We start from the raw sequence: 16,843 nt of genomic DNA on the forward strand, positions 1-16,843 counted from the left end.
GCATTAAAGTCAATAGACGTCTTAATAATTTTGACATACAACAATTTTGACAAGCAACAATTTTTTTGTTGCAGTGTCTGTACTGGGATATTGCATGTACACCAGCCAGTTGGTATTTGCCTCATTGTATCTACAAGGACAATTATCTGCACTCTCACAGTGACTGAGAGATCCTGAGTATCTCTTGCTAGCCTCAGTAGCCACAGCATTTGGTGTCCGGGATTTCATCTCTGTATCTCTCTTTCCTTATTGTAGCCAGTACCTGTATATCCCCTGATGCTAACAGCACTGCTACTTCTCTTGGTTGCCAGAAACTCGGGGAAGGGATCCTGTATTTCTATTTTCTAGTACATCCCTCTACCTCCCGTGTGTGCTGGATTTGAAGCCAAAACTGAATTCCCTTGATTCGTTACACATTAAATTAAGGTACCAGAGCTACCATAAAGCAAGGATGCGCTGTCACATACATAGCTAATAAAATTACAGTATGATCCCATTCACTATGACGCCCCATATGGGAGGATTGGAGTCAACACACAGATACATACAGGGGACAGATACTTTTCAGACTATGCTGCCCCCTGCTGCCCCAGAACTGGAACTGTCTCTTTCAATTGCAGCAGATAAACAATACAGTACAGATATAGAGAGGGATCCCTGCACAAAACTTGGGAGACCTTTCTTCTCCTGTCCTGACTGAGATCCCATTCAAGATGAAGCTATTTTCTCAGCCAAACTTGACCAGATTCAGTGTCGGACTGGCCCACTGGGATACCAGGAAAACTCCTGGTGGGCCCAGGTGGGCCGTTTTGCTTCTTACTATGTAGCCAATTTCATGGTCATTACTTATTTCTTTATGGGAAAAAATGCTTAATAATGGAATAATAGACTAAGTAAATATAAACGACTAGGAGAATAAAGAGATTGAGTGAGGAGGGGAGGAATAATAGTTTGGAAAGTGGGCCCACAGTCTAATGCTTTCTGGTGGGCCCCTGGCATCCCAGTCTGACACTGACCAGATCAGAGTTCTCTAGGGTTGGAGCTGCGTGTGTTTGTGCCAGAGCTGACAAAAGAGGATAATGCAACAAAACCAAGTACAGGGCATTATATTTGAATCACCTTTTGGTCAGCACCGGATTTCTTTTCCGGCCGCCCCTAGGCCGCGCGGTCCGACCAGGCGCCCGCCTTCCCAGTGTGCCAGCGAAAAAACGCTGGTGCAGCTGGTGTAGTTGAACGGGGACGCGAACGTCCCCATAATGCGGCTGGGAGGCATGCCGCCCCTATTTTTTGCCGCCCTAGGCCCGGGCCTATGTGGCCTTGCCGCAAATCCGGGCCTGCTTTTGGTGTTATTGTTCCTTCAAATGACAATTACAGATGATCATACAGAACGCTGTGTAGGAGAAAGGACATACAGACACCTGAGCTCCCACCCTGGCCTGTCCAATCCAAGTAAGTGCAAACAGTCGTATTAGTAATTATAAAATGAAAAAGTATTTATTAGGACATAGACAGCCTTATGCGTTTCATTCCAGATGGGACACTTGCTCATTGGTCAGTCACTAGTAGGGAATAAGATCAAGTCAGTGTTTGGGCCAATAGTATTAAAGATATGAGATTAGGGGCCAAAACTAGGCCAAGGTCGTGGCCAATAGCAGGAGACAGGTGAAGGATGGGACCAATTGTAGGAGAGAGGTCAGTGTTAGAGTGTAAGCTCTAGGGCAGGGGTCCCTAAACATTTTTTTTTTTACTCGTGAGATACAATTATATATTAATAATTGGGGAGCAACACAAGCATGAAAAAAGTTCTGAGGGGTGTCCAGTAAGGGCTGTGATTGGCTATTGGCAGATTACAGAATACTCTCATTACAGTTACACGGTTTTAATGCAACAAAAACTTGCCTCCAATCCAGGAATCCAAAAAAAAAACCACCTGCTTTGAGGCCACTGAGAGCAACATTAAAGATAAGCAACATTAAAGATGAGAAACAAACATGGAGAGACACTGGATGGGGATCACTGTCTAGGGGACAGAAGAAGAATCTTTGCCCGTGTGTCTCTTGTCACTTCATGTTGAATACAATGTTACCACGTGTTCCTTTGTGTTCTAAATGGCACGGTCCCTGCTCTGAATGATGAGTCAAGGGACCAGTTCCACGTTGCACCTCCCAGAAGCAGCAAGAGCGCAGTGGAACGCACGGCACTCGCAGGGTTAACTTCTTCCCGTCCCACAATCCTGTGCGAGGCTGCAACGTAGCCGGAAGATGGCGGCTGAGAGGGGCTGAGAGACACAGACACCGACTGATTCACACGCACCGCCCGCCTCCTGCCCCAAACCTACACGCTTCCAGGTACCCCGGGCTCTGCATTGTCATCTGTTCCCCGACTCTTCCACACGTATCATTTTATCCTTTTCTTTATTACCTGTCCTCATATTTTCCACCAGGTATATCCCTACTCCCTTATACCCCCCCATACCCCTTATATACACCCATACCCCTTATATACACCCCTTATATACCCCCATACCCCTTATATACACCCCCATACCCCTTATATACACCCCATACCCCTTATATACACCCCTTATATACACCCCTTATATACACCCCTTATATACACCCCTTATATACACCCCTTATATACACCCCTTATATACACCCCTTATATACACCCATACATACACCCCTTATATACCCCCATACACACACCCCTTATATACCCCCATACCCCTTATATACACCCATATACGCCTTATATACACCCATATACCCCTTATATACATCCATATACTCCTTATACACCCCTTATATACATCCATATACTCCTTATATACCCCATACCCCTTATACACCCCCCATACCCCTTATACACCCCTATACCCCTTATACACCCCCATACCCCTTATACAAACCCATACCCCCTCTGACTCCATTCCATTCCCCATATGTCTTCTTGCATCTTTGTTATTTGCCATATATTCTCCCCCAGGTGCTCAATTTTCCTTTCATTTCACACCCAATGTCATCATCTGCTCTCTTACCCCTCCATATCCTCCTCATTTTATTTTCTGCCACATTACCCTCCCCCAGGTGCCCTATTTACCCCTCCATATATTTTTCATTTCATCATCTGCCCTCTTACCCACCCATGCACTCTTTTACCCCTCCATATCCTCCTCATTTCATTTTCTGCCACATTACCCTCCCCAGATGCTCAATTACACCTCCATATCCTCCTCATTTCATTTTCTGCCAAATTACCCTCCCCAGGTGCTCAATTACACCTCCATATACTCCTCATTTCATTTTCTGCCACCTTACCCCAGCTACTCTTCCATACCTCCTCAGTAACCAGCCCAAGCGCCCCCCCATCGCCCTCCCCACCTTTTTACATCAGCATTTGCCCCTTTTCTAAAACTGCCCAATATGCCTTCCTGCCTGACACCCAATCATCTGGTTGCTCAGGAATTCTAGCCCTATTTTCATACCCCTTTAAGGTCAGATCTAAAGGAACAGGGCAGAGAAAGAGTAAAAATTGCACCTTTATGATCAGTAACAAGACCGTAAAGCCATGTCCAGTTGCTAGAGAAAAAAACCCAAGCAACCAAATAGCAGCTTAAAGCCCAGCTAATATTCATGATATATAAATTGTCCCTTTTATATTGTGCCATTTTTTATTGAAATGTTATTTAACAAACTAAATATTATTTTTGGTTGAAATGTTGGTATGAGTGTGACGGAAGTGTAGTGATTGTGTTGTTTTTGCACTGGTGCTGCGTGATACCTGTGCATGGCCTGACTAAACTGTTGATCCTGTGGCTTCAGTTCTTTATGATGATTCACACTAGTGTGTCATGCCTGTGGCATGGAAGATAAAACAATGTTCTGTTGTTTTGCTTTGCAGACATGGCGAGTCCTCGAACCAGGAAGGTTCTGAAAGAAGTCCGGGTACAAGATGAAAATAATGTAAGTATATAGATATATAGCGCCATGTATTCTGCCTAAGTCCCCCCTTTCTTCTTGTTACTCTTCTCTAAAATCTGTGAGATGGGACTCCAAAACAGCTGTTTTATGTCTGAAATCTTCCCAAATCCCTCCAGTGTATGGTGTGCTGGTAACAATGGCTGGATGATTGTTTTGCTGGTACTAAGGCCTAGAGACCAGAGGATAGGTACGTGGGCACTAATGGTCTGGAGATCAGAGGATAGCACTAATGCCTAGTGTTAGAGGATAGGTATGTGGACACTAATGCCTATCGGTTAGTGTTGGTATTTATTTATGAATTCTAGGCTTGGGGGTAAGTTTTAGTTGCATAAAAAAATGTTTTTTTCTGGCTTAATAGAGCCTCCTATAGGCTGCCAGTCCACATAGGGGCTACCTAATAGCAAATCACAGCGCTTATTTGAATCCCCAGGAACTTCTTTTATGCTTGTGTTGCTCCCCAACTCCTTTTACATTTCACTATGGCTCACGTGTACGTAGATATGCTGGTACTATTACCTGGAGACCGGGGTATGTGTATGCTGGCACTAATGCATGGTGACCAGAGTATAGTTTTGCTGACATTAATGCTTAGAGTAAGAGGATAGGTATATGAACACTAATGCCTAGAGAGCAGAGGATAGGTATGCTGGCACTAATGCCTATGGGTTAGTGTTGGTATTTATTTATGAATTCCAGGCTTGGAGGTAAAATTTAGTTGCATAAAAAACAGATTTTTCTGGCTTAATAGAGCCTCCCATAGGCTGCCAGTCCACATAGCAAATCACAGCCCTTATTTCCATCCCCAGGAACTTCTTTTATGCTTGTGTTGCTCCCCAACTCCTTTTACATTTGACTATGGCTCATGTGTAGGTAGATATGCTGGCACTTATATCTGGAGACCGGGGTATGTGTATGCTGGCACTTATGCATGGTGACCAGAGTATAATTATGCTGACATTAATACTTAGAGTCAGAGGATAGGTATGTGGGCACTAATGCCTGGAGATAGAGAATAATGTATGCCATTGGTCCTGCCTGGGATTCCTGCAAGTGTGCCACCAGTTTATAATTTGATTATCTCTCTCAGACCTGCTTTGAATGTGGAGCCTTTAATCCCCAATGGGTCAGTGTGACATATGGTATCTGGATTTGCCTGGAATGTTCTGGAAAACACCGGGGGCTTGGAGTCCATCTCAGGTACGGACTGGTCATCAGACAAAAAATATTGAGTTATGCTGTCCTTACCCAGCGGTCCTAGGGTTTATTTGGTTATTTCCCTGTATAAGTCAATCATACTTCCCCCTGTCTCTTGTATTGCATTCAAGTGCACAGAGGGACATCCAATTAGCAGCTGAATGTAGAGGAACTATGGCCTTCGAACCTCAGTGGCCAGTAAGATGCAGTGTATTTATACTGAACATTCAAATTATTTTCTGTAACAGAGGCCCTTGTGTCTGTTAGGGATGTATGAGACTTGGAGGCACATTTATCAAGGGTCGAATTTCGAATTCATTTGAGTTTCGAAATTTATTAATAAAATCGAATATTCTCAGCTCGGACGAATTGAATCGACCTAAAAACGCGAATAAAATTTTATTCGAACTAGAAAGACTCCATTCGAACTAGAAAAAACTTGATTTGAGTTTTTTTCTCCCGAAAAAACTCGAATGTCAGGAAGGCTGCAAACATCACCAAACTGATCCAGCAGGGTTAAGGTGGTGAATAGTCGAATTTTAGTTCTTAAGGGGCCAGAGTATGATAAATCTCGAAATTCGAATTAAAACTCGAATCGAGTTTGGATAATTCACAATTTGAATTTGAGAGTTTTGACCAAAAACAAAAATGTGAAAATTCAAATTCAATTTTTCACTTCGACCCTTAATAAATCTGCCCCATAGAGTATATAAATGCTAATCCATGTCTCCTTGCCCCAGCTTTGTGCGCTCAGTCACCATGGACAAGTGGAAGGATGTCGAGTTGGAGAAGATGAAAGCTGGGGGAAATGGAAAGTTCAGGCAGTTTCTGGAGATGCAGGATGACTATGATCCATGCTGGAGCATGCAGGAGAAGTACAACAGCAGGGCAGCTGCTCTGTATCGCGACAAGGTGAGGTCTATTTGTAGAAGAGGGGCTGCCCGGGCCCGCTGTAATTATGGTCTGATTATGAGAAATCTGTTTATGGTGGGGCCCTGTTGCACTCTTATTACATTATATCATGATTCCCCCATAGGTTGCTACTTTAGCTGAAGGACAGGAATGGTCTGTAGAGACTTCATCAGCACGAAACTGGACCCCCCCTCAGCCTAAGATGATGGGAGGTTCCTCTATACGGTAGGAAACTGCTCTTTGGATTTTCTATAATTTCAGTGTGTGAGTGTGAACAAGTCTGTGTCCGTGAAAGTGTTTTGCATATTGATGTTTTTGGTATATTGATGTTTGTACTTTTCCCTCTGACAAGCGCTTAACGCCCATTCCCTCTCTGCCTGCACACAGCTCCAGTGCTGGATCAGCTCAGACAGGATCCTCCTCAGGAGACAAACCATTTGAGGACTGGCTGAATGATGACATGACTTCCTATCAGAGGTAATGAATTGCCTTCTATTTAAGACTAAAATGAAAACCATTAACCCTCCAACCTGAGTTCTGGCCTTTCTGTCTTGCAGCGGTGGGGGTTCAGGACACCAGGAGAACAGATATGTTGGATTTGGTAACACAGTGGATCCTCCGAAAAAAGAAGATGATTTCCTGAACAATGCAATGACCTCACTGTACTCGGTGGGTTCCTTTAATAATCCAAACAGTACACATACAGAATCGCTGGTTGTTGCTTGTTTCTCTTGTTCTGCACTATGTTCGTTTTACAGTGCTGTGCTGAGAGGGCTAACAAACACTTTGTATTTTGCTTGTTACAGGGCTGGAGCAATTTTACTGTCGGAGCCAGCAAATTTGCCTCAGCCGCCAAAGAGAGCGTAAGTGCCTGTTAATTGCTTAGTTGCGGAGTACATGCTTGGTATTACTGAGAAGGTGAAACCTGTGTAATGTCTCATATGAGTTTTTTCTTGTCTGACAGGCAAGCAAGCTGGGAACCCAAGCCACACAGAAGGTAACACTCACACTGCCAGTCTGTAGGCATCAGCTGGGTACAGAGCGTGGCAGGGGGGTCTGTTGCTTATTGTGTTTAATGAAGTGTGTTTGAAGCAAACACTAGTTTGAGTGATTTTTTTTTTCTTACTGGAACCCTATTATTTACACTGTATTCATAAAAGGAAATAGAGATCAAAATGCATGAAAAGAAAGGATAGGGTGCAGCTGTCACACATGGAGATTTTTAGCTGATAAAACTATGCTTTTTATGGCAATTGCCACTTACTTAGTAAACCTATTAGCTGCCAGCTGCAAAAATCTGCTAAAAGATCTCTGCTTTGGCAATAAATGGAAACCACTGTAAAGGTCTTAAAGGAGTTGTTCAGTGTAGAAATAAACTGGATACATAGGCTGTGCATAATAAAAAAAAAATTTCTAATATAGCTAGTTAGCCAAACATGTAATGTATAAAGGCTGGAGTGACTGAATGTCTAACATAACAGCCAGAACACTACTTCCTGCTTTGCAGCTCTCTTGGTTTCCACTGATTGGTTACCAGGCAGTAACCAATCAGTGACTTGAGAGGGAGCACATTGGTCATCACTGTTTGCTTTTGAATCTGAGCTGTATGCTGAGGATCAATTGCAAATTCACTGAACAGTTATGTCTCTTGTGGCCCCCCCTTCAAGTCACTGACTAACTCAGATTTAGAGAGCTGAAAAGCAAGAAGTAGTGTTCTAGACATCCAGCTAGACATCCACTCACTCCAGCCTTCATACATTACATTTTTGGCTAACCATATTAGAAACATTGTTTTATTATGCACAGCCTATCTTTTTACTCAGTTTTTATTTTTTTTTTATAACTCAGTTGTTTTATGAGTTTTACACAAATAATAAGTAAGACATAATAAAAGACATAAGAAAACAGAAAACAAAAAACATAAAGGAAAAAAGAAAAAAATTACACAGTTGAGAAACTGAAGTATGCATAGTTGTGGATATGATTGACTAAATACAATGCAATGTCATAGCTTTATAAGGTTTCACAAGGTGCAGACCCACCCTACAGCAGAGTTTGGAGTGTAATATCTGGGCAAACCAGTCAAAAAGGGTTATCAATTTTGGAGGTGGAGGCCTACAGCATCCCAGAATAAATGGTACCTAGTTTTATTTTAAAACTGAACTGTTCCTTTAATATCCTGCTGCAGCACAGTTTGATCTCTCACATTTGCCGAAAAATGGTAAGGTAGGCTGTGTGGTAGGGGATATTGGTAAAGAAAGATTAGCGTGGGGTAGGGGGGGTTAGCAGCAAGAGTTTTTATCTAAGCCCAAGTGCAAGATGTCCAGCCTGCAGCTATCATGATGTTGTGGAACAGAAGTCTTGGTATCTCTGACATAGGGCACATTGGAGTTGTAGTTTCAGTTTCACAGATCATGACTTGTCCACACTAATGGAGTTATGCACATAGTTCATGAATTTTCTGTAGAGTGTTGCTACCCAGGTCTTTTGTTAAAAAGATTTTGGTTCGCCTGCTGGACTAGGTAGGGATATTAGAGAAATGTCATTCTTATGTGTAGATATAGCCTTGGCAAAAACGAAGTGATCCCAAATAAACTTAAATTCGTCCCACGGCAGAGGTCTGACCTAAGTCAGTAACTTTCAATTAATTCTATGAAGAGAGAAAAGAACCCCAATTGCCTCTCACTCGTTCAGCGGTTCCTCAATTATTAGATTACCTATTAAGTGTTTATTGTGATTGTCAAATGGCAACCACTCACTAATTAAAATAAGTGCTTAATTTTACCAAAAATAAATTATATTAAAGTGCAAGTGCAATATAATTCATTCTATTAAATATAACTAAAGATTAATAAATACTTAATTAATTACTTTCACACAAATTAATGACCTTATGATACAATGTGTTGTCTGGTACGTTGGTTTTGCATCCACAATCAATCTGATCAAAGATTCAATAAAGTGCTTCTATTAGCCCAATAGATTCTAATCCTTCTAAAATTAAGTTTAAAGAGGATTCCTCTTTAAACTTAATTTTAGAAGGATTAGAATCTCTTGGGCTAATGGAATAGAAGGGGTGGGGAAGATACTCACTTCAACCAATGCTCGGTAATCTCTCTTTTCTCTGCTACTAAAGTCACAAGAGCCCGTGGATTTGTGGTTTTTTAGGGTTATTCAGCTCTTTCTCAGAATAGGATTTAGATTAATTACGAGACCACAGTCCCGGATACTCTGCCTCCTTTGTCTTTGTGGTGTCTCAGGGATAGCAAACAATTAGGTAGTAGTTTTGGGACAACTCCACCTCTTCTAATTTCCTTTTCTTGCTAAAACTTTTTAACCTGAGCATCATGTGTATTTTTTAAAAGTAATTTATCCCATTAATTGTGGTCCTCACTATATCAACTATTGAATTTTTACCTATTTATCAATATTTATTACTTAGCACTGTTAAGCACTTTACAATAAATTAATTTTGAAGCAATGATGAATTTTTGGTAATTGCCTTTTAATAGCAATCATATCAGCACTTGAAGCACTTTATTGAATCTTTGATCAGATTGATTGTGGATGCAAAACCAACGTACCAGACAACACATTGTATCATAAGGTCATTAATTTGTGTGAAAGTAATTAATTAAGTATTTATTAATCTTTAGTTATATTTAATAGAATGAATTATATTGCACTTGCACTTTAATATAATTTATTTTTGGTAAAATTAAGCACTTATATTAATTAGTTAGTGGTTGCCATTTGACAATCACAATAAACACTTAATAGGTAATCTAATAATTGAGGAACCGCTGAACGAGTGAGAGGCAATTGGGGTTCTTTTCTCTCTTCATAGAATTAGATATAGCCTTGGGTCACTACCAAGCTCTGCAGTGTTTGAATAAAATCCCCATGATTATCTGACTCTCACCAATGGCCACTTCTTCTCCCCACACGCTGCACATGTGCAGTTTTGGGGAGGGAACAAGCTTCCGGCGGATTCGGTAATTCCAGCGGCATATTTGTGTGCATGGTCACTGTGTGATTGGTCGGTTGTCATGTGGCCCCTCTATGTCTGTGGTTATGTCTGTGTGTTGCCTGCTACAGTTTCACCCCATCTGCTTCCTGAGCTGGGAGCCAAAAGGGATCCTTCCCAGCGCCCTCTGTACAGAGGAGTGTATCCCAGTGGGTCACACTAGAAATGACTCCTGAAAGATCAGTGATCACTAGGGATGCACCGAATCCACTATTTTGGATTCGGCCGAACCCCCGAATCCTTTGTGAAAGATTCGGTTGAATACCGAATCAAATTCGAATCCTAATATGCATATGCAAATTAGGGATGTGAAGGGGAAAACATTTTTTACTTCGTTGTTTTGTGTCAAAAAGTCACGAGATGCAAATTGGGATTCGGTTCGGCCTGGCAGGATTCGGAAGATCCTGCTGAAAAAGGCTGAATCCTGGCAGAAACCTGAACCGAATCCTGGATTTGGTTCATCCCTAGTGATCACAGACAAACATGGTATCTTTGCGAGATTCTTCTCCTCTTCCATGCTCCCACATAACTGTCTGATTTCCACATTTTCCTTTTTTCTGCTCTCTCTCTTCTCCTCAGACAGAAAAGGGGTGTGAATGGCAGAAACCCATTAGCTAACTTGATTTATATCGAAGCTCCTACATATACCCTTTTATAGAGATAAATGTATTATAGAATCTTCGTTTGTTAACCCAGTCTGAGTCTCTCCTCCTGACTGTATCTCCTCCTGCATGACAATCCCAATTCTCATGTTTCCTGTCTTCTTGCTCACTGTCCATATATTGCACACACATGTACTGTGCATGTTCTCTGTTCCCACCCTGTGGAGGGGGCTGTCATGTGTTGTGATAAACCATTGGGGCCTCTCCCTCCCTCCATCCTGATCCTGTTCTTTTTCTCCTGGATAGGCCTCTGAGCTAGGCCAGACTATAAATGAGAATGTTGTCAAACCAGCCCATGAGAAGGTAACGTTCATTGGCTTTTCTGGTGATTTCGCTGGTTATTTGGCACAGTATTGTGATTAACCCCCTAATGTGCAAATCACTATAAATGTATCTTTAACATTAGCTATCACTGCATATGCCTCTGCCTGCTGACATCTCCTAACTTCCATCCATCTTCTTACCATCACTACTCTGTTCCAGCTCTTACTGCCAAGGGTCATTACTGGAAGTTTCTGGTCCTCTTGCTAGTGAGTTATCCCTTGCTTATGCATGCTAATGACAAACTGAGCTCTTCCAGTCACAGTCTCGTGTTCTGTCTGCTGTGATATTCGCTCTGCACATTGCTCTGCTATAGCTAACAAGACTCTACACTCTTTGCTTACTGGACAAACTAAACACCTACTGTGATTACACACCACTCAAACCCTATACTCTACCCCATCACCCAGCCTGATCACATCCCCTGCTCTCCGTACCTTTCCCTTCCTTATTTAGGTGAAAGAGGGACGAGTCTTGGAAGATGTCTCCAGTGGAATGTCCCACCTAGCATCAAAGGTAGGGAGAATTCATTGGCACATAGCAGCTAGTCTCCATATCCAGATGCTCCCCACAATGCTGATAGCAGTCAGAGCCAAATAACAGTACATTTAGGTTGTGGTGCCTTTCTGTTCTGCTACAACTTGCACCATTTATTTGGATAAGAGTGAGCTTTAGGGTGAAGACACACAGAGCTACTAATAGAAGCTACTTGTGGCTACAAAATGGCATAGACAATACTGAGATTTGCCTTTGCTAAATCTTAGCAAATCAGATTATTATGATTGTCTATATTGTAGCTGCTATTAGTAGCTCTGTGAGTCTTTAAACAGAAGGTAACCTCCCTCCTGGTATTCTTGGTTGCCCAGAGCTTGTGTTATGGAGACTGCTGCTGTGCCATTTGTACCTGTAAAAATCCTTGTGTAACCGATTTGTATTTTGTACTCTCTTCCCACATGCTGCTCTTCCTGGATATTGTGGTGAGTTTCTGGTTCTCTCTGGAAACTTTTTATGAGGCACCAGTGTGTCACATGCCCTTAAGACTTGTGTTGGCTCTGCTGCTCTCAGCCTGTGTTTTTTGCAGACTGAGAAAAGCAGATGCACTCCCTGCACTGACAAATACAGCTTCTGCCTGCTTTATGCTTTTTTTTTTTTTGGTCTGATCCCTGCACAGCTCTGCTTTTTGTAGCTGAGTGGAGGCTGTTCTTGTCTGTTCAGTTTCACTGAGGTGCGTAAGGGAGGGGATCTGCATCTCGCAGGCTGATAGCAGCAGAGCCAACGTTCCTTTCATTTACATAGCACCGTCACATTAGTCCCTGTCTGAGTGCAGCTTACAGTAAGGTCCCTTTCACACACACACACACACACTAGGGTCAGCTTTATCAGATATCCATTATGTTTTGGGATTGTGGGAGGAAACCAGAGTACCAGACACTAGTGGAACATACAGAGTCCTTGCAGATGGACAGGGCAGAATTGAACTAGGGACTCCACGCCTCAAGGCAGAAGTGCTAAAGAGATTGACATTCGTTCATGCAGGCCTGACTAACAGTAGGTAGTTTCATTAAAAGGTAAAGATGCCATTATACCAAACGAGCACTGGTTTTTATACACATAAAAAGCTAAAACTTTGCCCGGTGCAATAAACACTTTTGGCATCAGCTACTGTGTTGCTTTGTAGATAATTACATTACACATAGACAAGAGAGAGAATGGAGCAAGGCCCAGTCATAGTTCATTTGCCAATATCGAATACTCTTGGCACAATCGTTTGCTTATTTTGAGTGACTAGGTGCAGTTGTTACATTATGATTGCTTATTCTCCCTATTGGTTCTCTGGGTGCAGATATAACTGTTTCTTCTCCCACTCAGGTACAGGGAGTGAGCAGTAAGGGTTGGAAGGACGTCACATCATTCTTCTCAGGGAAATCAGAGGATATGGGACAGAGGTAAGTGTTGCCTGGGTAAATTATACAGTAGAACCTCCTTTTAAGTTTTTCAGGGGACCAGGAAAAAATTATGTAAATTCCAGGAAAATGTAAAATCAGGCAAATGTGTTAAAGTAACTTGTTTTCTTCAAGTACTGAAAGGATATAAGCACAGGACAAGATTTTGATGTAAAATCCGGGAAAACATTACTTTAAATCAGGGAAATGCACCCATAGAAATGCATTATAAATTGGTGGGACCACAAATAAAAAAAATGTAAAATGCGGGAAAACTTAAAATCGAGGTTTCACTGTATCAGAAATTACTGTAATCATGTGTGCGTTTGACTGATGTACTGTGCTGATGAGTAAGACCGTAGGGATGATCTATCCGTATCATTACTATCAGATGTGTTACTACTCCTCTCTTCTTTATCTGCTATGCATCATATTGCACTAAACACAAAGTAATCCTCTAAGTGTACACTATTGCCCCCTGCTCTATCCTTACCATCTCTCTTTTCTCCTACTTGCAGCTCTGAACCTGAGGGTGGCTATCAGCAGGGCACTGGGGACAGATACCAAAACGCTAGCTACGGCAAATCCTTCTGGGAGACCTTTGGCAGCTCTGAGGAGATCAAGAAACCTTCGAAATCTCCAAGTGGGGACAGCTGGACCTTTCCAGAAAACTCCACAGGGAGGAAGAGCTCGGATAGCTGGGAAGTCTGGGGGTCTGGGACCACCTCCAACAACAAGAACAGCAACAGTGATAGCTGGGAGAACTGGGACAGCCACTGGGATAGTACTGAGGGCAAGGGGAAGAAGGGGGAGAAAGCACCTGCTGCAGAGGATGGGTGGGACAACAGCTGGTAGGGAACAGCGCATGTGCTTCTTCAGGCTGGTGTGTGTGTGTGTTTGATGGGGTGAAGCTGAACAGCCACCCAACAATTGCACCAGTATAGCAAAGTTTGACCCCTTGGCCCAATGGAGCTCACCTGGCCCTTGTGGGGGGGCGGTATATTAAACTGAATGAAGGGAATTAATCTGGCACCGATACAAATCTCTAAAAATAGTTTTATGCTGGGTTTCCCCTGCCATCTCCAAACACACACACACACAGTCTGCTCAGTGTAAAAAATCACTGACACAATAACAGCAATTACAAGTTCAGAACTGTCTGGGAGGACCGGAGTATGGGCAGCCCCCTAAATAGCTCATCTGTAATCTTATGTGTCATCTCACTGCCTCATAATTAACCCCACAGTGTTTGTATGGAAGGAAAAAAATGACTTGGCACACTCCTTACCTCCAAACCTAATGAAGCATCTCTTTTTATTTTTAAACTCTTGCTGGAAAGTGTGTTTTAGCCTTTGATGTAGCTGTTTTATATATTGATGATTCATTGTTTGGATGCTGGGCTGAGTAGTCCTAAAGCTGAAGCTACACGGGGGCCACTACTTCCAGGCCAAGCGCTTTCAGTCTGCATTACAGCCAATGGGAGGTACAAGCTTCTGGAGCCAATAGTTGGAATACACTGGCTGGGAAATACCAGTGTGTGCCTTCAGCTTTGAATAACCTGAACCCCTCTCTCCCTGTATACCTCGGTACAGCCTTCAATTCGCTGCTGAATCAGCTTCTCTTTCCTTACTGGCTATTACCTTTACCCAGGTGGTTACAGAGCACTCCTGCCCTTTCTATTGAACAACGCAGCAGATAAGGATTATCCAACCTTCTGCCTCCAGCTGAAGGTTCTTGCAGGCTGATGGGAATTGCAGTCCAACAAAAGTTGGATGCAGGAACAGCCATGAATATTGAGTGCAGGGTACTCATAAATTACTAGTTGAAAGCTAAGCTTCTCCTCTTCATTGGGTGGGGCTGTACCCTTTAGCTTTGACCTGCGGAACCAGAGCAGATTCTTATGAATGCTGTCTTACTACAGGTGAGCAAATTGCCTGTTATATTTACTATGAAGAGAGGTTTTAACCCCCTGGAATCTCAGCTGGAGACATCTGGGAATCCCCTAGGGGTTACATAGGATATATTCGAGACATATTTTAATACAGGTATAATTATTATTCTTGTTTACAGAGACAGTGATTGGCAGTCATTGTCTGTGTTGAGTATAGATCACCCTTTATTATAGAGATTGTCTGTAGAACATTCCTTCCCCAAATTTATAGCGATGATCTGCTTTATGAGCTGGGCTTGTTACTACGGATACAAAAGAAGGACTTGGGGAGGAGGCATCGAAATTCATGTTTTTTAAGAAATTTTAGCAGTGGCACCTGGCTTCTCTGGTAGTGAAAGGCCTATATTTAATATTTTAACCATTTATCTACATGGGGTCCCTGCATTTAGGGGTTGACACATCAAAAAAGGATTTATTTTTCCAAAATTCTTATGCATTTTTAGATGAAAGCATATTAAATTCTTACTAAAACAGGGGCTGCTCTCTGAGGTTTTTAAGGGCCGAAGGGAGGGCCCTTTGGCATTTTATTTAATTTGTTTTTAAGTGCCTTTTTAAAAATTGCTCATAATAGTAACTCACATTCCGAGACTAATGGGCAGACTTATCAAAGATCGAATTTCAAATTTATGCAAATTATTTTTCGAATATACTCGAACATTTAAGAAATATTTTGAACGTTTAATATTTGATCGAATCGTCCTGACCCGAAAAGTCTCACAGGGTGTTCTATGTTGGTGGTTTCATTCATTAGCAGTGACGGGTAGATTTTGGCCAGAGAACACAATATTTTGACTGAAATATCCCATTGGCTTTAACAAAAAGGGTCCTGGGCTTATGAGCAGAGCTTATCCTTTCACTATCAGAGATTGTCCGTAGAATACAAAGCCCCCTGGCACAAGTGGGCACCCTGAATACTTTGGGACCCGCTGACTTTTAAACAAAACAGTGGGGAAAAAAATAGTTACCTTTTATTCTGAAGATGTTTGTGAAATCTAAAAATTCGGGTGTTGGCCAGTGCCTCCATCGTGGGCACCATTTCTGTGACCTTTTCCCATGCGTGTGGCTGCAGCTGAGAGGTTTTTAAAGACTGTCCTTTTATTATTATTTATTGATTGATTGACTTCAGTAGCATGTGCCCCCTGAGAGTTACACATGCGATTGTGCAGGCATCCCAGCTGGTGGCTGCGTCGTATCATTTGCTGGAGTCGTGTACCCTGATGTTCTCATATCCACGCTCCTTGTGATCTCTGTGCTGCCATGTCTCATGACGAGTAGCGATTTTCAGAAATTATATTGTGGAAAATAAAATTCAATAGAACAAATTCCCAGTGTGTTCTGTGTTTTGTCATTGGAAACTGGAGTTGAGTCTTGTTGATGGCCAAGTTGACATTTTGTTGATTTTGGGGTGTTGCAATACCCCCCCCCCAGGTGCTTATTGTGCTGCACTAGAGACAAAGCAACCAGTTCCATGTCTTATTGATACAATGGGCTTGGGATCTGCAAAGCTTGGCCAACTCTGTTACCTAAAGTCCCTCTGCTTTCCTTAGTGGCTAGTGCACAGGTTCTCTTCAAAGAAAAGAATCCATTGCTTCACCAAAAAAGTGAGGGGAAATGGTCCCCATAAACAGAAGCGGACTATTCTACATACATTTGGGGGATCAGGGCAGGGGGTGGGGGTTGGACAGTATTGAGAGAATGGGGTGGGGGTAGGACAGTATTATTGGAGGAGGAAGGCAGTTGGACAGTATTATTGGGAGGATGGGGGTAGGACAGTATTGGGGGATTAAGATAGGACAGTATTATATGGGGGTGGGGGTTGGACAGTATTATTGTGGGGGGTGGGGTTGGAC

At 42.4% G+C, this 16,843-nt stretch overlaps 1 protein-coding gene across 12 annotated transcripts; it reads left to right on the forward strand.

The window, feature by feature from the left end:
* The first annotated feature begins 2,154 nt into the window (after nucleotides 1-2,154).
* arfgap1.S (ADP ribosylation factor GTPase activating protein 1 S homeolog) lies at nucleotides 2,155-16,315 on the forward strand. 12 transcript variants are annotated; one of them, XM_041577921.1, is made up of 14 exons: nucleotides 2,155-2,348; nucleotides 3,904-3,965; nucleotides 5,071-5,180; nucleotides 5,918-6,089; nucleotides 6,214-6,314; nucleotides 6,477-6,566; nucleotides 6,647-6,758; nucleotides 6,896-6,952; nucleotides 7,054-7,086; nucleotides 10,052-10,084; nucleotides 11,025-11,081; nucleotides 11,556-11,615; nucleotides 12,975-13,045; nucleotides 13,561-16,315. In XM_041577921.1, exons 2-14 carry the CDS (start codon nucleotides 3,906-3,908, stop codon nucleotides 13,895-13,897), a joined length of 1,293 nt encoding a protein of 430 aa, XP_041433855.1. In that variant the 5' UTR covers nucleotides 2,155-2,348; nucleotides 3,904-3,905; the 3' UTR covers nucleotides 13,898-16,315. The 12 variants fall into 12 exon arrangements, with proteins under 12 accessions (XP_041433855.1, XP_041433853.1, XP_041433857.1 ...); XM_041577919.1 differs by having other exon boundaries at nucleotides 2,157-2,348; nucleotides 12,969-13,045; XM_041577920.1 differs by lacking the exon at nucleotides 2,155-2,348 and adding an exon at nucleotides 2,375-2,443 and having other exon boundaries at nucleotides 12,969-13,045.
* The last annotated feature ends 528 nt before the right edge of the window (nucleotides 16,316-16,843 follow it).

The sequence above is a fragment of the Xenopus laevis genome, chromosome 9_10S (genome assembly GCF_017654675.1).
Source record: "Xenopus laevis strain J_2021 chromosome 9_10S, Xenopus_laevis_v10.1, whole genome shotgun sequence".
NCBI classification, from domain to species: Eukaryota; Metazoa; Chordata; class Amphibia; order Anura; family Pipidae; genus Xenopus; species Xenopus laevis.